General features: G+C 57.2%; 1 protein-coding gene across 4 annotated transcripts; it reads right to left on the minus strand.

The window, feature by feature from the left end:
- Positions 1–956: 956 nt before the first annotated feature.
- On the minus strand, positions 957–8652 carry AMOTL2 (angiomotin like 2). Of its 4 annotated transcripts, none has more exons than XM_032750026.3 (10): positions 8515–8652; positions 6719–7512; positions 5222–5444; positions 4587–4731; positions 4354–4446; positions 3449–3744; positions 3069–3361; positions 2741–2952; positions 2297–2437; positions 957–2128 (listed from the first exon to the last, which is right to left on the minus strand). In XM_032750026.3, exons 2-10 carry the CDS (start codon positions 7423–7425, stop codon positions 2070–2072), a joined length of 2169 nt encoding a protein of 722 aa, XP_032605917.3. In that variant the 5' UTR covers positions 7426–7512; positions 8515–8652; the 3' UTR covers positions 957–2069. The 4 variants fall into 4 exon arrangements, with proteins under 4 accessions (XP_032605917.3, XP_032605916.3, XP_032605914.3 ...); XM_032750025.3 differs by having other exon boundaries at positions 2297–2440; XM_032750023.3 differs by having other exon boundaries at positions 2297–2452.
- Between the last annotated feature and the right edge of the window lie 10458 nt (positions 8653–19110).

The raw sequence follows: 19110 nt of genomic DNA on the forward strand, positions 1-19110 counted from the left end.
TCCCACCATGACCAGTGAGCCTCAATGGAACCTGGCCAGGAATCGCTATCCTTGAGTTTTGAAAACCATGTAGACGTGGTACTTGGGGACATGGTTTAGTGGTGGCCTTGGCAGTGCTGGGTTAACAGTCAGGCTTGATGATCTTGAAGTGTTTTTCCAACCTAAACAGTTCCATGATTCCATGGTTCCATGGAAGAGCTGGCAGCAAAACTGATTTCTGATGCTGTTGTTCCGCATAATCCAAGTTCAAACACCATTGCAGAGTACAAGAGCTGCTGGTCCCCTGGGACAGCAGGATAACCAAGATGAGCTCCCAGTTGATGCCAAGGGGTGGCAAAAAGAGAAAGCCTTGGCCTGGCTGGAGATGGCAGAGTCCCCAGGGATGTTCTCTTGGAAGCATTAACACCACAGTAATTAGAATATAAAAATCCAACCCCTGGAAAACTTCTGGTCTTCTGGAAGACCAAGGAGCCAGGCAGAGTGGGAAGGGCTTGGAAATGGCTGACAAAGCCAAGGAGAGCTTGGGAACCAGGGCCATCCATGCAGGAAGACATCAGGGAGTCCCTGTGGCAAGGGCTTAGGAGGTTTTGTGAGGAAGAGGAGGATCCCATCAGGATGCAGTTATGGGATGCAGAGATCAAGGACAGCAGGTACAAGGACTGAGGAGGACACAGGGATGCAGGGATACCAGAGCAGGAAGGAAACTACAACACTTTTAGGTAACTCCATCCTTTTACCCCATGAAAGTGAGGGGAATGGGATCCCAACGGGATTTTGAAGAATGCAGAAATGCTCTTGAGCATTTTTCCCCTCTCCCATGCAGCTGCACCCCAAATCTCTCTGCCCTGGGGAGCTGGGATGGACCTGTGAAGCAGGGAGTCAGCACTCCCAGACCCTCTTCCCCTGGTGGCACCTCCATGTCTCTGCATTGTATGGAAAAAAAGAGAATCTGTTGATCAGTATTCGTTTTTTTTTATTAAAATATTGTTATACCAAGTGGAATGCTACAGCAATCTCGGTATAGGGTGGCATAACGAAACAGCCAGGTTTATGTTTAAATACTTAAAGATAACTTAAAACGCACAAACGAGAACTTGTCGTCTTTGGCAGGAAAAAAAGTTCACAGCACGAAAAAAAATACTTAAAAAGAAATACCAATATTAATATAAAATATATTAAGTCATGGGGTTTGGGGTTTTTTTTCCTCTTTCATAATTTTTGTTTCTTTTCCATTTTGTAAACAATGCACAAGAACCGAACGCATTTTTTACGTGTCTGGGGAGAGAAAAATAAAAAATGCAGTTGGCCAGCAAATGCACATGTTGAAAGGGGAAAGAAATAAAGAAAAATATATATATTTACATGAAGGACAAGGATGGGAAGCTCCGAGGAGCGGGATGTCAGCGCTGGCTACGGGCAGAAGCCAGCTGCCAGTAGCCGGGGGATGCAGCCAGGAGAAGAGCAGCACATCCTGCCACCTCCATCAGCATCCTCAGAGCCCTTCACCTCTGCTTTTCCTCCACCCTCCATCCCCTCCACTGTCATTTTTGTTTCACTGTCACCCCATCACAAAGCCCTCGCCCACCCATGACAAAAACCCAGAGTGATGGAAGTTTGGTGCTCCCAGTGCTTGGCTTGGCCACGTGGATCCAGGTGGTCGATGGGACCCGCAGAGGATCCCTCCCAGCTCTGCCCTCGTGCAGAGACTTCAGCTTGTGGGTACAGTTCAGGCGATCAGAGAGGGATTTTGGAGTCGGAAGCCAAGCACCTGGGTCTGTGCAGATGGCCAAGACCCAGAAGTGGGAGCTGTGATGGGGATGAAGTTGGGATAGAGCCAGGGTGGGGATGAAGCCACCGCGGGGTCCCCGGGCTCCAGTGCGCCCTGCGCAGCCAGGGACCCATGTGGGCGCCGAGGGGGACAGTGACCCTCCCACACCCCGGAGTCACAGCTGAGACCGGCCGAGGGCACTCCGCTGAGCTCCCGGCTCGGCCCCTCCTTCCCAGATGCTTCTCCATCCTGACATGCTGGCAGGAGGGGTGGAGAGGCCACCGTGCAGCCCTGGGTGGCCTTAAATCAGGATCTCCACCATGTCAGACAGGTCCAGGGCTCTGGCAGTGGCTGAGCTCTCTGCAGAGAAAGAAGGGATTTACAGGGATTCGCAGGGATTCGAACCCACCCAACTCAGCTGGGGCCTTAAAAAATTGCTGATGCTTGTGCAAATCCTGTCCCAGGGATGCTAAGCCCACATGCTGGGGCATCCCAACTCTCTGCCCCGTGCCATCCAGGGGGACTCACCCAGCACTCCGGTGCCCTCGCCCTGCTCGCTGCTCCCGGCCGCTCCGTCTGTCTGCGTGCTGCCGTCCTTGCTGCCGTGTTTGGAGTGGGATGGCAAAGGAAAGGCAGGGGACACTGCTGTCCCTTCAGGGGTGGCTTTGCCTGCTGGAGGAGACTCTGTTAGGGATTCAAGGTAATAAGGGATTCAATTTTTTAAGGGCAGATTGGATGGGGCTTGAAGCAACCTGGACTAGTGGAAGGTGTCCCTGCCCATAGGAGAGGGTGGAACAAGATGAGCTTAAAGGTCCCTTCCAACCCAAACCATTCTGAGATCCTGTGATTGCTGGCTGGTCCTGGAGGAATCACCCCTCCCCAAGCTCTCTAGCTCCAAAACCACAGGGGAAAATTGCAAGCAGGTCCCCAGCACCAAGTGACGGTAGGGAGCAGGCAGGTGTCCCTATTTACCTGTGCTGCCACGGGAGCTGCCCTCGGATGACCGGTCACTCTGGCCAGCCCCTGGCCAGCTTGGGGCGGCGGAGGCAGCGAAGATGGAGGGCACGGATTTGGCCGGCCGCAGGGAGCCCTGAAGGGCTTTGCTGGGGTCTCTCCGCGAGCGCTGCTGCAGGACCTTGATGACAGCATCCTTCTCCAGGATTTGGGCATGAAGGGCTTTTAATCTGGAAAGGAAGAAAGGCAGAAGCTGGAAGAGGAGCTGGATGGGAAGAGGAGGATCCAGGCACCGCCCAACCAAAAAGTTTGATGGGGCCAAATGCTTCTGGCAAGGTGGGACTACCTGTTCTCCATCTCCTGGTGCTTGTGGCTGGCCAGGAGAAGGTCCTCGTTGAAGCTGCTGTTGGGGGAGTGCCGTGGGGAGTGGCTGATGAGGGTGGTGTCGCGCTGGGCGGCCGCCGTGGCCGCGGCGTCCATGGCGAACTGGCGCATGGTGCACTCCTCCAGGTACTTCTGCTCCCACTTGGTCATGTCGGCCTCCAGCGCCAGGATCTTCTCCTCCCTCTCCCTCAGCTGCTCCGACAGCGTGTGGGCGCTCAGCTCTGGCGTCCCCCCGCTTGCGCTGCCCGCCTGCCTCTGCAGCGGCCAAAACAAAGCCCCAGTGAGGGTGAGGAGGTGCTGGGAGGACGCAGCACCCGCCGTGCCTCGCCAGCACCCACCCACCTGCTGAGCCCGCAGCATCTTCAGCTCCTGCTCCAGGCGGGTGCGGAGCCGCAGCTCCAGCTGCTCCCGCTTCTCACAGGCGGCCTGGAGCTGCCCCAGGGCTGCCTGCAGCCGCTCCACCTTCTCCACGTAGGCTCGTTTCTTCCGGAGCTCGGCCTCTGCCTTGGCCGCCCGTGCCTGGGCGCTGCCCAGCGCCTGCTCCAGCAGCTCTGCCCGCCGCCGCTGGTCCTCGTTGGCGCTGCGCAGCAGGGACACCTCCCGCTCCAGCTTCTCCTTCTCCTGCTGGTGCTCGTAGCCTGCAAGGGAACCCCACAAATCTCAGACATTCGGCTTCCCTAAGGCTGGTCCACAAAGCCCAGTGGGGGTTCTTTGCTTCCCAACATCTGGCTATGCCACCCCTTCCTGCAGATCTTCTATCAAATGGGGGTCAGGGGCATTCCAGCTACTTGGGCAGATGGCCAAAAGTTTCCACGTGCCACATTTCAGCCATTTTAGCTCAGGAAGGGTGAAACCTGCCTGGTGTGAATCCAGCCACCTTAGGGAGGGGGATGCAATTCTTCCTACTAACACCAACATCACATCTCTCTGCTAAAATTTAAGTACATTTTCCCAAAAAAAAAGTCCAGGCTGGCATGGCTGCGAAGTGCAGGAGGGAGGACAGAGAGAACGGCTGGGCGGGAGTGCGGGCTTGGTGCTGGAAGAGCCGGAGCTGCGGCAGGAATGTGGGGAATGCGGGTCACGCCGCCGGCCGGCCGCCGGGATTAATGGCTCGAGTCCAGCGCCAAGAACTGCTCCATCCTCCCTGGGGAAGGGCGAGAGCTGCCGCCCGACACCCGCCTCCTCCTCCTCCAGCCCTGCAGATGCCACGGGGAGCCGGGCAAGGATGGGTTTCCCCCGGGACTTACTCTGTGCCAGGAGTTTGGCCACGCTGCCCTGGTTGCTCTCCTGGTTTTCCTGGTTCTTGCTGGCCAGCTGCTTGTTTGCCGATTCCAACCGCTCTGGTGCAAAACAATCAACACCAATTAAGATTTAAATACAAGATTTTGGCTGGAGGAAAGGGGAAAAGCCTGGTTTCCCGTGGAAACAGCTGAGGGACACAGAGCACCCATGGGGATGTGGACACAGAGGGTCTCCTCACCTTTCAGGTCTCGGTTGAAATCCTGCAGCCGTCGCATCTCACAATCTCTCTTGTTCCTCATGGCTTTCTCCAAGGCTTCCCGCTTGGAAGACGCCTTGACAAGATTTTCATAATCCTCTGAGATGCGCTGGATCTCACTCTCCAGCTGGGGTGGAGGAAGGGACAAGCCAGGGTTAGATATTCATGGAATGAGGAAAGGGAGATGCCAGCCAAAGCCCAGCCAGGGTGCTCAGCCCAACCTGAGCTGCTGAAGGAGCTCAGTGCACCCCAAGTTGGCCCCCAGCACACGTTTTGGGAGGGAAAACTGATTTTTTTGGGGGTTTTCTCTTATGGAAGAGTCTCTCCACAGATTTTGACTTTGCCATAGCCCAGCCACGGGGAACAGCCGCCCCTTGTACGCGGCCACACAAAGGGCTTTCTGTGGTGGCTGGGATGGGGGGACAGGCGGAGGGATAGGGTCACTGGAGAATGGGCTCCTTCTCCCCAATCCCGGCTGCCGTGCTGCAGCTGCTCCGAGGGGAACAAGCCGCCAGAGGGAGGAGGAAAAAGGATTAAATCACTAAAGGGGGTAAATTTTCACAGCAGCTGGTCGAGCATCGCTCGGGGCAGGAGGGAAACTGCCACCATTCCCTCACCTTCTGGATGCGGCTCGCCTTCTCGGCACAGCTCTCCAGCTCCCGCCGCAGCTTCTCGCTCTCCCGCTGGAGCCTCTCGTTCTCCCGCAGGACGGCGTCTGCCCGGGCCAGGCGGCTGCCGGCCGACACCGCCTGGGCGCTGACCAGGGCCTCCACGCCGGCCGGACCCAGCGCGCCCGGACACAGCGGCAGGAACGCGGCTGGCACCGAGGTGGGCAGCACCCTGCAGACAGCAAGGAGGGGGAGTCAAGGTTTGGCAGGGTGGGAGAGCTGGCTGCAGCTCCAGCATCCCATCGAGCACGTGCTAGTGCCTCCAAGTCATCTCAAAGGAGATGGAAGTGCCTATCCTGCTTTTTAGAACTGGGAAGCGCTCGCTCTCTGATCACAAATCCCATCGTGCAGGGATGCCTTGACCTGACCCCTCCAGGACCTGGGAAGTGGGTCTGAATGGGCTCCCAACCCCCCAGGTCCCTCTCTTCCTGGGAATGCTGCAGGCAGCCTGGTATAGGATGCACCTTGGAAGCCAGCACTTTCCTTATTTTCTTTGCAAAGCAAAGACTCCTGACATAGGTCCTCACTGCCAAACCATGGATGTATCCTTTTTATATTTGGAGGAACCAGGCTAGCCTGGCTGCCCCTTGTGCCACTGCTCCAGCATCCCACCTCAACATCCTGCCTGGAATACCCTGAGCAGGGTGGCTGTACACGGCCCAGCCCCGCTGTGCTCCCCTGCGGGCTGCCCGCCAAGGGCCTGCATTCCTGCGGGATGATATAGGAGCAAGGAAGAATAAATACATCTTCCTCGCAGCTCCCCTTCCCCTCTTTGTTCCCTGGAAGGAGAAGGTTTTCCTGCTGGAGATGCTATCACTCTCTGCCTGGATAGATCAGCAGGGCCGGGAGCAGTGTGGCCTCACATTGAGCCACGAGTTCCCTTCTTCCCATCATTTTCCATGATGGAAGAGGTTGTTTCTAGTCCTCCTCAAATTCTAGGCAATGCCTGGACCCCAAGATGTCCATCTCACAGTCACCCTGGGGCTTTGCCAGAGGCATTGAGCTGCCAAAGGAACCACAGACCACTTGGCACCAGCCCAGGCTCTGCTCAGCAGCAATTCCAAGTTACATGGACATTCCCAGTTCAGGACCATGACAGGAGTTTCCGTGGAGCGGGGACCATATTTGTTTTCCACCCTGCCCCATACCTATTCCACATTTAGCTGCCTGGGCTGCTTCCAGCTCCTAGATTATCCCTTAAGTTACTCCCAGCTCCCTCCTGGTGCGTGGGGTTGAGGCAGGGTCTGCTGTGGGAATGGGATTTTCATCACCGGTTGGAAAAGCCCAGCATGCTGGGGGAGCTGGGGACAGGAGCAGAGTAGGGTGCTCCTGGCAGACCCCCATGGCCTGGGCCACTGAGGACCAAAGCATCCTGCAAGTTCCAAACATCCATCCTGGACATTCCTGGGAGGCATTCAAAAGCAGAGCCATGGGACCTCAATTTACCTGATCTCAGGATGCTGAAACCCAGGACCTTCCCGGGAGCAGGGTCGTGGGGGTTCAGCCAGGTAAGCGTCCTGGGAAGGGATGACGTAGGGATACTCCGGGGGCGGTCCCCGCGGCTCGGTGCCCTCGGGGTGCTGCCCGCGCAGGGGGACGAGCTGCCGGGAGAGCTGCGGGAAGCTGTGGGAAGCGCTGATGGGGCTCTGCGCCTTGGCCCCGTTCCTCTCCAGCGACATCCGCATGAGCCGCTCGCTCAGCGACCGCACGTGGCCGTGCTTCAGCTCCTTCAGCGCCTCGTCGGGGCGCCGGCCGCCGCTGTCGGCCCCGCGGGGACCGGGCTCGGCCCGGAGCCCCCCGCCCGCCGCTCCCCGCTGCGAGGCCAGGAGCTGGGAATGCGCCTTGGCCTCCTCGTAGCTGGGCAGCTCCTCGCCCTTGGGCGGGCAGAGCCGATAGACGCTGTTCTCCAAGTAGACGTGGTCGGAGTGATGCTCCTGGCCCTGCGGCTCCTGCCGCGTGGATTGCTGCACCATCTGGCTCTCCTCCGGGCTGAGGCTCTCCAGGGAGGAGCGGGGGCTCCCGGCGCCGCCGCCGCGCAGGGCCTGCTGCTGGATGGCCAGCAGAGTGCGGTTCTCCGTGAGATTCCCATAGCGCAGCTGCTCCTGGATCAGGCGGTGCAGCACCGTCCCGTTCGAGTCCTCCGCCGTCCTCATGTCCGTCCGTGCCGCCGGCAGAGCCACGTTTCCACCCGAGAAGGGCGTCCCGCGGGACCTCAACAGCAGCTGGGCATGCCGAGACGCCTGCAAGAGGGAGAAACGGGGTTTGTTGCGAAGCAGGAGAGTCCGGATCCTGATGGACACGGGATTGTTTGCCAGGAATGCGGCCCGGACGTGCCGGAGGGGTGGGAGCCCGTGGCGGCAGTGGGAGAGCGGAGCAATAGCACCGGGGTGGCCGAGCACCGGCACTCTCAGCTGCCACCTGGGGCTGCCACCTGGGGCTGCCCCCAGAGCTGGTGCCCCATGGAGCCGGGACTGGCACTGGCCCGGGAGTGGGGCATAAAGCAGCCCCATGGGACCGGACCCCCAGACCCGGACTTGCAGAGGTGTCCCAGTCTCGGTGAGGGTCCTGGGACTTTTCGGGGGGGGGGGGGGGGGGTGCTGTGAGTGCCGTGGGGATGTTCCTGTCCCGTTTGGGAGGGTTCCAGGAGTGTTCTCAATCCCTGGGGGTGGATCCGGCACGGGAGAGGGTCTTTCCCGGGAGGGTCTCAGGTGCCGGAGGGGCGAGTCCCGGTCCCAGGGAGAAGGGTCCCGGTTCCCGTGGAGGGATCCCAGTCCCGACTGGGGGCTTCCCTGGGCCAGGGGGGTTCGATCCCGGTCGAAGAATCCCAGCCCCAGAGGGGTGTCCCAGTCCCGGCCGGGAGGATCTCGGTCCAAGGGGGTCTCGGTCCCGGGATTGCTGGTCCGGGTGGGTCCCGCTGCCGACCGAGAGAGGTCCCGATCCCTGCTGGGGGATTCCCGGTGCCGGGAGAGCGTCCTTTCCCCGAGGGGCCTCTCCGTATCCGGGCACCCCAGTGCCGGTCGGGGGTCCCGATCCCAGTCGGGGGCGTCCCAATGCTAAGGGGTTCCCTGTGCCGGGGGGGGGGGGGGGGAGGTGGGCGGCAGTACCGGGGGATTCCCGCTGCTGGGGGGTCCCGATGCCGCTCGGGGGGATCCCGGTGCCGGTCAGGGGGGTCCCGGTGCTGGGGAGTTCCCGGTGCCGGGGGGTCCCAGGTGCCGGTCGGGGGTCCCGGCGGGGGAACTCACCGGGGCATGGCGGAGCGGAGCGGTGCTGCGGCGGCTCTGAGCGTCCCGGAGCCGCGGGGGCCGGGCCGGGCTTTGCTATGCCCGGAATGTGGGGCCGGTCCCGCCCCGCTCCGCCCCGGGGCCGCCGCCGGCGCAGGAGCGCGGCCGGGAGCGGGAGCGGCAGCTGCGGGCGGGGGGGCGGCTCTGCCCGCCAGCTGTCCCGGGCCGTAAATCTGCCCCAGCCTTTGTCTGCGGAGCCGGGGCAACCCCGAGCCTGCTGGCCCCATCTGCTCTGCCCCTCGGGCCCCCCCTTCTCGCACCCCTCTCTTTACATTCTCCCTTTCGCATCCCCCTCGCCTCGCACTCTGTGTCCTCTCATCCCCCCTCCTCTCATCCCCCTTCTTCATGTCCCTCTCCTTACATCCTCCTTCTCACATCCCCCCCTTCACATCCCAACCCCCCCACACCCCTCTCCTCTCATTCCCCACCTCGCATTCTTCCTCGTGTCTTCCTCCTCACATCCCCCTCCTTATGTCCCCCTCTTCGTATTTCACATCCCACTTCTCGAATCCCCCATCTCTCTCATCCCCCCTCCTCACCTTCCCCCTCCTTGCATCTTCTCTTCACGTCTCTCTCCTTGCATTCCTCCCTCCTCGAGTCCTCCATCCTCACACCCCCCTGGCTGGGGATGCCAGCTCCCTGTGGATGCAGCAATTCCTGCCAGCTCGTGTCTGGCTCGGCACCTTTGGGTGCTCCCTGCTGCTCTCCCAGCCTCAGTTTCCCCTGTTGGGCTCTGCCACCTCCCTGGGGGGACACAGAGATGGAGGAAACCATCAGGGGCCGAATTCCCCCTTCAAACCACACCAGCTTATCTCCGGGGGGACACTGAGCACCCCCAGCCCCAGAGCAGTGGAACACCAGCCCTGTCTCAGCCCCGGGCGCCCCAGGCTGTCGGTGCAGAGTCCAAAGGCCCCGAGACAGCAGATGGCTGGAGGGGAGGCAGCAGGGAGAGGCAGGTGCAGGGGGAAATCGCTTATTAGCTCCGGGACATTAAGCTCCCATTCTTTTGAGGGAACTCGGCATCTTCCGACTGGCATAGAGCCGGGAGACTGATGTGGGGAGGGGGATGTGGGGGTCTCCAGCCTCATCTCCTTGTTTTCCTGCTCCATCACACGCTGGTATCGCCCCTGGTGCACCCAGGGTACAATAGCAGGCACAGGCTGCAGGCACAGCTCACTACCTCTGGGTTATCTCCCCAAAAATGGGGAAAAAATAAATCTCCCACGTGCAGCAGGTACCAGACTCAAAGGCAGGGGAGCATGGAAAGAAAATGCAGAGAGATGGAGTCAGCTTGGAGGAAGAGGAACACCTAGAAATTCAAGAAACAGGTTTTTCAGCCCAGTTGTCTTAGTGACAAGTCAAATCCTCATGGATGAAGGCCAAAATGTGGGAATTGGCACCCTGAAGACTCAGTGAGGATCTAGTTTTGTGTGGGGAGGAGACGAGAGCACAGCACTTGTCCCTGTGTCCCCAGGCACATGCAGAGTCTGGAAACACGGGCCCAGGCCCAGCACCATGGGGATGGATGGATGATGGATGGATGGATGGATGGATGGATGGATGGATGGATGGAGGATGATGGATGGATGGATATGGATGGATGGGTGATGGATGGATGGGTGATGGATGGATGGATGGATGGATGGATGGATGGATGGATGGATGGATGGATGGATGGATGAACATGGATGGATGGGTGATGGATGATGCACCACTCCAATATACCAAGCCCAGCAGTGGCATCTCCACAAGGACCCAGCTGTGGCTCTGTCCTGCTCTTTCCCAGGTGGATGGGGCTCCTACCCAAGCTCCAAGGGAGCAGCCCAGCTGCCCCAGCAGCCAGGGTTCCTCTCCTGGCTCATCCCCCTGGCCTTATCTATGTTTGTGTCATCCTTCCTTTCCTATCTTAACACCGCTCTATTCCTGCCAGCAGGAAACCCCTCCCGGGCTGATAAGACCCCTTTGGAAAGTGATCTGAAGAGTTTCCTCTCCTTCTTTCTAATACTGGAGGTAAGAAAAGCCTCAACCTTTTTGTTTTCCCCAGGAGAAGGTGAAACAACAGCAGCTGGACCTGTGGGCGGTGGTGGGGGCACCTTTGGCTGCCTGCACGGACCCTCTTCCCAGGTGGAGCATCCTGGAGGCTGGGACAGGGACTCGGGGAGCTGGCTGGAGCCAGGGAAGCGCAGGTGCCGTGTCCCAGGCTCCGGTGCGTGTCCCAGGCTCCGCGGGGTGACACACGGCTCCGCAATGCCAGACCCTCCCACTGACCTCAGCCCAGCCTTATCGCCGAGGCGTTGGAGCGAGGAGAGGGAGCCAAGAAAATACTCGTGGGATGAGATCACCCTGGCTGTCTTCAGGCTCCCAAAATGCCTCAGCCCTCGGCCGTGCTGAGCCTGGAAAACTGGGGCATTGTGGGCAGAGGTGGGTGCCTGGGATGCAGAGGAGGTTTGCAGCCTCAGCACATCTCCTGGGGAGATGGTGACAGTGGTGACAGCATCCTGTGATCAGTGAGCCCCAGTGACAGTGTCCCGTGACCATGCTGAACCCCTCAAACCTCTCCATGACAATCTTCCTGATAAAGCTTCCTCCAGGTACCTGCTTCTGTCCCAAACTCTGGATTCAAAGTGCAACCAGGACTTGGAGTTCAAGGAATTGCACAAATGCTGTTTCCCAGTGCCAGGATTGCCCAGGCTGCCCCCAAAGGGAACTGCATCCCCAGGGGATCCATCCATCACTGCACCCCAGCCCTTGCTCTGCTCCCACCATCCCAGCCAGAGGGATCCTATCCTCCTGGAGATACCCCCACAAGCTGCCAGGCCTGAGGCCAGCTCATCTTCCCTGTCCTCTCTCTGAAATCTGCATCATTTTGGGTTGTCCCAGGTCTGATCCCCCTGGAAATGTGTGACCTGGAGTGCTGCTGTGCAACAGAGCAAATTCCCTTCCCAAAACTCCAAGAGGGAACACCTCAATGTGACTGGGCAGGGCATGGGTGGGATTGGGATGCTCCTGGTTGTGCCAAATCCCCTTGTCCTGTTGCTGCTTTGTGACTGATATGGCTCTTCCTCAGTGGAGGAAGGAATGGAAATATCTCTCTCCACCCAGGGGAAAGCCTTGGTAGCCTTGGTGGGGACACAGCTGGAGCAATGAGGGGACCAGGACTGATCCCATCTGAAAGAAGCTTTTGGGGACATCCCCAAGAGATGAATGGAGCACTGTTCCCACCTCTCCCATCTCTCTGGGGACAGCCAGCTCCTCCACACCTCAGGTGTCTCTCCCAGAGTCAGATCCCTGAGATTCCCCTTTTTTCCAGGGGCATGCTGGATCTGCCCCAAGTGAGGACCACAGAAATTTGGAGTGCTCCTGCTCCCTCTCCTCCACATCCTCCTGGGTTCTTTCCTCTTCTGCAGCTGATCTATAGATCCCATATAGATAACCCAGGGCACATCTCCACTCCAGAGACTCCTGCCACAGTTTTTCATCAATCAAACACTCTGGGAGGTGATGCCACAGGCATCTTCACAGAGCCCCTTCTTAGGAATTTTGAGAGGGGGAAAAAATGTGGCTGAAAACAGGGCCAGGACCCTCCTCGTTCTCATCTTCCCTGCATTTTAATGCCCCTGAGTCATTTCCATTCCTGGATGTGAAATTGTTCTTTTCTGCTTTCCTTTATTTCCCTGTTTCCTGCGAGGGGTTTGTTCCTGACCTGCTAGCACCAGTGGGACCCAGTCCAGGGAACGCTGAGGAGATGCCAGCAGGGACAAAGGTGAAGCCCAGCGAGATCCCAGGAGCCACCAGCCCCAGGGGACACAGCTCTGAATTTCCATAGCAAAGCCCCTCACCGTTGTTTTGCCGCCTTTGAGGAATTTTTCTCTTTTTCCTGAGAAATTCAAAGTGCTGGGTGTGATTTCCTGCCCACCTGGCAGGGAACCCCCCATGGCTCTGGGAGAGGGGAGGCTCCACCTCCTGCCCCAGAGCTCGGTGGGGATGTGGGGGGACACAGCGACACTGGGTAAGTGTCACAGGCTGGTGGCCACCAGCAGCACCTCCTCGCTGACCACGTTTGCCCACTTGACTCTGGAGCACACCCAGGTGGATGGATGGGTCTGTGCCCCCTCCCCAGCGCCATGTGGGGGATCTGCACCCCAAATTGGAGCCACTACTTGCAAAAGGACGGAGCAGAACCCAGAGGGGTGGGGGGACACCAAACACCCCGTTCCCCATTGCTCTGCAGGGCTGAAAATAAGCACACACACCTGGATCCCTGAGGAACTTCACATCTTCCTGGCTGTGAGGAAAACCTGACAGAGATGCAGCCAGGGCGAAATCAGCTTGGCCTCGTGTTCCCAGACACAGAATAAGTGAGAAATATCCATGCTGGAAGAGCGTGGCCGAGGAGAGGCTGAGGAGGCAGAAAACACTGGTTCACTGCAGGGCCCAGTGATGACACTTTACAGGCAGGTTGTCCCCAGTGCAGGGATGGGCTGGGTGAAACAAGAAAAGGGAAGGACAGCATTGAGCAGGGGTTGTTCTTCATCCCAGGATGCCAAAGGAAGCAGGAATTGTCACTGTCTTGCTGCTTCACCCACCTGCTGCCTGATCCCTTGGGCTCCTACCAGTGCTGGGGCCTCCCAGGCACTCTGGAATTAGAGGTGGCCTGGAGGCCACACCAAGTGGGACAGAGCAGCTCTGTGTCACCTCTGGGATCATTGCCAGCTGCATCCAAACACCAGAGCCATGCTGGAAGCTGTGTGGTGGTGAGAACACAAGGGTGAGAACATTGTGTAGACGTGGAGGTGACCTTGATGGCACTGAACATCCCCTGGCACCATGGCAGTGACGGTGTCACCAGGATGGTCACAGCTAACAGGGCTGGATGGCTACAGCGCTCATTGCATGGGGACACAAAATGCCTGGAAAACACCCCTGGCCCTCTTGCCAGGGTTTTTGAGCTGCTGTTGGTGATGGCTGGGAAAGAGGCTGGAGTGGCCTTGGGACAGGTGTGGAGAGGGGACAGCAAAGAGCATCCTCTGGCAGGTGCATGGAGGGAGCACAGATGGTGTAATGGGGGGAGGTGGAGCAGCAGCTCCAAACCCAGCACTGCCTGGGAAAGATGGAGCAGATTGGAGAGACAGGCACCCATCAGCATCACCTCTGATATCAGCAGAATAAACAGGCAGGGAGCAGTTTGTCCAGGAGCAGGGAGAGGCTGCAGGGCTCTGCCCACACTGGCACCACCATGCCTGGCTGAAATGCTCTTTCACAGAATCACAGGATGGCTTGGGTTGGAAGGGACCTTGAAGATCATCTTCCTGTGGTCCAGGGAGCAGCCAGCATGTGTGTCCTGAGTGCTCCTGTGTGTCCTGAGTGCTCCTTCCCACCCGTTCCTCCTCCCAGAGCTCAGCTGGGACAGACACACAGACCCTCCTTGGCTGCCTGCTCACAGTGCTCTGTTCCTGGAGCTCCTCATCCTGGCCCTGGCCCTGTCCTGGCTCACAGCACAGATCCTGCCTCTGGCAGTGGGCAAAAGCTAAGGGAAAAACTGGGAAGACCAGAACTTGAAAATCACAGAGTTTGGTTTGGGTTGGAAGGGACCTCTAAGGGTCACCCAGTCCAATTCCCTGCCATGGGCAGGGATACCTTCCACTATCCCAGGTTGCTCCAAGCCCTGTCCAGCCTGGCCTGGAACACATCCAGGGATGGGGCAGCCACAGCTTCTCTGGACAACTTGTGCCAGTGTTTTAACACCCTCATTGTAAAAAACTTCCTGCTAAATCTCACCATTTCCTCTAAAATGCCGAGTACTGACTTCTCCCATGGCAAGTTTCCACCAGGCTCTGAAGGTCTCCTTGCTTACAGCACTAGTTTGGGGCTGGCCCTAGGGCTGGCAGCCTGCAACAAGCTGGGCTTGTTTTCCCAAGCTGGGACCTTCTGGGATCACTGGGACATGGGCACAGGCCCATGTGTGGCCTGCACAACACACCAGTTCAGGATCCCACAGCCAGCTCCAGGCAAGCTCAGGGGCAGAACAGCAGTTAGTTGGGACAAATTGGAGCCCTTTGGCCAAGATGCTGGAGGTGTTTTTGCTGTTCCAGGGCTTAGACCTAACTTGGAACCTCTATGCCACATCCAGGCAGAGCCTGTGACACCTGGAATGCTCCAATGGGAACATGGAGAAAGCCAGGATCACCAACAAGGTGGTTTTCCTCTGCAGCCTCCCCTGTGCTGTGTCCATCTCCTGGAGAAACCTCTATCCATGCATGGGGTGAACCTTCCCCTTCCCAGCCCAGCCAAGGTAGGAAGGTTTGGTTGGAATAAACATCCTCCTTGCCAGCCCAACCAAGGTGGGAAGGTTTGGCTGGGACAAATCTCCTCCTTGCCAGCCTGACCAAGGTGGGAAGGTTTGGTTGGAATAAATATCGTTGCCAGCCTAGCCAAGATGGGAAGGTTTGGTTGGAATAAATCTCGTTGCCAGCCCAGCCAAGGTGGGAAGGTTTGGCTGGGACAAATCTCCATTTTGCCAGCCCAACCAAGGTGGGAAGGTTTGGCTGGGACAAATCTTCATTTTGCCAGCCCAGCCAAGGTGGGAAGGTTTGGCTGGGACAAATCTCCATTTTGCCAGCCCAACCAAGGTGTGTGGGAAGGTTTGGTTGGCCACGGAGCGAATCCCTCCAAGCGGAGCCGCGTGTTTTATCCCGATGATACAATAGAAAATGCCTCTGAAGTCCCGGCCCTCTGGAGCATTTCCTTAGCTCTCTGGAATTTCCGTTTAGTCCTTCCTCTCCCAGGCTCTTACCGAAAACCGATGTCACCACACGGCTCTGGAGAGCAGCCAGCTCCCGGGGTCCCTTCCCAGGTCTCCCACCACCGTGCCGGGGATTTGCAAGGAGCAAGCTCCTGGAGGGTGTCAGCTCTGTCGTGCCCCTTGATTAATCACCAAAGGCCACTCTGCCAATCAAGGAAAGATTTACAAGGCAGGCAGGAAGCTCTTGTTTTTACAGGAGTGCCTCAAACACACGCACACAGTAGGAAAAGCAAACATTCCAGGCATACCAAGGGATCCACGGGATAAAAATTCCCCAAACAGCCCAGATTAAGATACTTGGCTGCACATGGAAACACTAAAACCTGGGCTCAAGGATTTAATTGTCTTATTTAGCAGTGAGATGTGGAACAACCTGAGTGGCCTGGGAACAGCCACCCCGGGGGGCAGGGAGGGGGTCAGTGGCGCTGCCCTCTTTACAATAAAGGTCAGGGCTGGCCCCCACCCCTCTCCCAGCTCCATATGGTCACCAGAGCCTTGTGGCAGAGTTTAATGTGAGTTTTCCTTTGGAAAGGCTCAGCCTCGCTCCTGGGTGAGTCAGGCAGGGTTGCTCTGAATCGACGGAATTCTGAATCCCAGCCCAGGGGAGCAGAGGGAGCCTCTGCTCCAGCTCCAGTCCCGGGCTCAGAGAGGTGCTCACTGTGCTGTGTCCATACCTGCCAGCTCCCATCCTGCCTTGAAGGCTCTAGAGAGAGTAGGAACACTGCCATCTTCTCCAGTCCCATGTCCCAGCCCAGGAAAAGCCACAACTTTGCTGTCTGACAGTGGCAGTTTGGTTTACGGATTTTAGATGGACCATGAGAAAGGCAGGAGGGAACTGCTATCCCTGGAAGTGTCCAAGGCCAGGCTGGATGGGGCTCTGGACAGTCTCTTCTGGGGGATGGTGTCCTATTCCTGCAGGGTGAGAAAGCAAGAGGGCTGAGAAGTTGTTGTGAGCTGGAAATATCCTCCGTCTGAAAGGGTTGGGGGCTGTGAAAAGGCTCCTGTCTCATCTTTCTGCAAACCACACCACAGAGAGTGGAACTGGACCTCACCTGTTACTAATGGTTTGTCCACTTCTGCTCCAAATCCAGCTGCAGTGGCTTGTCCCAGCAGGATGGTCTGTCTTACACTCATGGATGGTTTCTGGAAGAGCAGAGGGACTGACAGGGAAATCAATCACCTGGTGAAAGTGAGAGTTAAAGGGAAGCCTGTGCTTGAGCTGACAGAATCCTGGAATGGTTGGGGTTAGAAGGGACCTTAAAGCCCATCCAGTTTCACCCCCTGCCATGGGCAGGGACACCTTCCACTATCCCAGGTTGCTCCAAGCCCCATCCAACCTGGCCTTGGACACTTCCAGGGATGGGGTGGCCACAAGTTCCCCAGGCAAGCTGTTCATTATCCCGAAGTGCAGCCCATGCACAGGCACAAGTGGAGCTGCCTGCCCCAAAATCTCACCCCAGCCCCCCTCCTGCAGCCCAAGCTTTCCCAGAGTTCCCCATGGCCATGGGGATGCTCCATGGATACAGATGTGGGATCGTGGCTTGCATGATTGAGGGTTTGCACAGCACAGCACATCATATCATTCCTGCAAGCAGCTCCTTGTGCTCCTCCTCTCTTTTCCCTGCTCATCACCAGCAGCAGTCCAGGACCTTCCAACAGCCAGCTCATGGCTGGGACGTGGGTGCAGCCTTCAGGAGCTGGTTTTGTCCCAGTAAACAGTGGCTTTAATGTGGATGGTTTCAGCATTCTCTGAACACTGCCAGTGTTGTTTTGAGTGTGCAGCCCTTTCCCAGAAGCCAGCACCTTCCCTTTCCAGGGCTTTTCCAAGTGCTCTGATGCTTCCAGCTTGGCAACTCCCATGTGAAGTCACCGGAGAAGCCATCCCGAGGGAGATGAGCACTGCACACCGCCCAGGGACCCAGCAGCTGCTGGTGAAACAGGATAAAGAGTGGTGGGTCTGGAAGGAAATGTTGTCAAGGATAATCCCTTGCTTGCACTGTAGAGGGTCAGGGATAAACTCCCTGGAGACGTGGTATCAGGAGAGACATTGCTGTCACCCATTGCTGGGCAGGCTGGAGGACTCTGTCTTCACACCAGGAGAATTCCCAAGGGCTCCCAAGTTCAGAGTGGAGATGCATTCAGGCTCATCCAGGAGATCTCTGGCACCAGGCTGCTCATCCTGGGCATCTTCTGCCTCCTGGCTGGGAGGTCCTGGGAGTGGCAGGTGGGGAAATACTAGGGCAGGTGGAACTTCCCATCCTGTCCTCACAATGGGGTTGGGAAACCTACCCAGGCTGCTTCAGCTGCCCTCTGTCCTGCCTTGCCTTTCTTTACTTTACCTTCTCATTCTTTCCCTTGTTTTCCACTTTCTTACCTTGCCATGCCTCCCAGCCCTCCCCTTTCCCTTGTTTTCCCTCACCATGCCTTCACTTCTCATCCCTTGCTTTGCCTTCCCACTGCTTCCTTTTCCTCCTCTTCTTAACCTTCCCATCCCTTCCCTTCTTTTCCTTACTTCCAATCCCTTCCCCTTCCCTCCCCTCCATCCAGGTTAACCACCTGCCCTGCAGGCACAGCTGTTCCACTCCTGCACTCATGTAAAATAAAGAGATTTAAATGGCTTTATATCACTAAAATCACCTGTGTGCCTAGAACCACCCATCATTTCCCAAATTAACTCCTCAGTGGAATTACTTTGTTATCCCAATAATTTGAAACACCAGGTACTGGAGCCCCACTGCTGTCACATGGAACTTGCACTGAAGGTAGAGACGCTTTGAGCAATGCATAAATAATGAGCCATCATTAATAATTATTTATGGAAATTATCTGCTCTCCTTCTGTTGTGGGAGATGGGACAGATGTGATCCAGGTCTGTTTAGCTGGGAACAGCCAGGAACTGGATTTTGGTTTGCGTGCATCAAATATCATCACTTTGAGTCACGACACGTCAGTGCTCTGAGCAAGATGCTCAGGGGCAGAATAAGAATGAAGTCATGGAGGGAACCAGCAGCTGCAAAAATACAGGGATTGGGAAATGCAGCCGACGTCAAACTGCTCTGGGAAGGCATGGCAGGAGTTACAACACAGACGCTCGTTGTGTTTCTTGGGGGGAAAAAAAGAAGGGGAAACTTTTGCTGCATGGAAAGCAATACAAGAAGAAAGTTTGCTCAGTCTGGTGGCATTATTTTAATTAAAGTTTAATTTATTCACGTATTTTGTTATTGATGTTTCAGAGATCGTGATAGTCTGCATATCAACACTGTGGAAGAGAGAACCAGCTCACGTAATTCCACGTTAGTTATCCTGTGTTTGGGATCAACTCTTCCAGCTGCACAGCTTACAGGGACTTGGATGTGCAGCGATCGCTCCCACCCCACGGACACAGTCCCCAGCTCACGAAAATCCAACCACAGGCGTTACAAATCATTTGGCAGCCCGAAAATCCTTCTCCTTCTGTCCCGGCAGGATGAAGAAGGGATTGACGGGCGGCTCTGCAGGTCCTGCGTGGGGCTGCCGTGCCCTCTGCTGGGCTCTGCATCCAGGCTCAGCTTCCTTCCTTGAGGCCTGAAACCTGGAAATTAAACTGCTAAAATAACCAGGAAGGTCGTTTTAATTAAAGCAGACCCCACGCTCCTTACATTCCCTGCGGGATCTCCGGCTGGCGAAGCTGCCCAAAGCGCTTTAATCTGCCCGTTTTCCTCCCCGCTTTCCTTCAAACATCCTTTGCGCTCCTGAGCAAAACGCTGGAGCCAGCT

This window comes from Taeniopygia guttata, chromosome 9 (assembly GCF_048771995.1).
Source record: "Taeniopygia guttata chromosome 9, bTaeGut7.mat, whole genome shotgun sequence".
NCBI lineage: Eukaryota > Metazoa > Chordata > Aves > Passeriformes > Estrildidae > Taeniopygia > Taeniopygia guttata.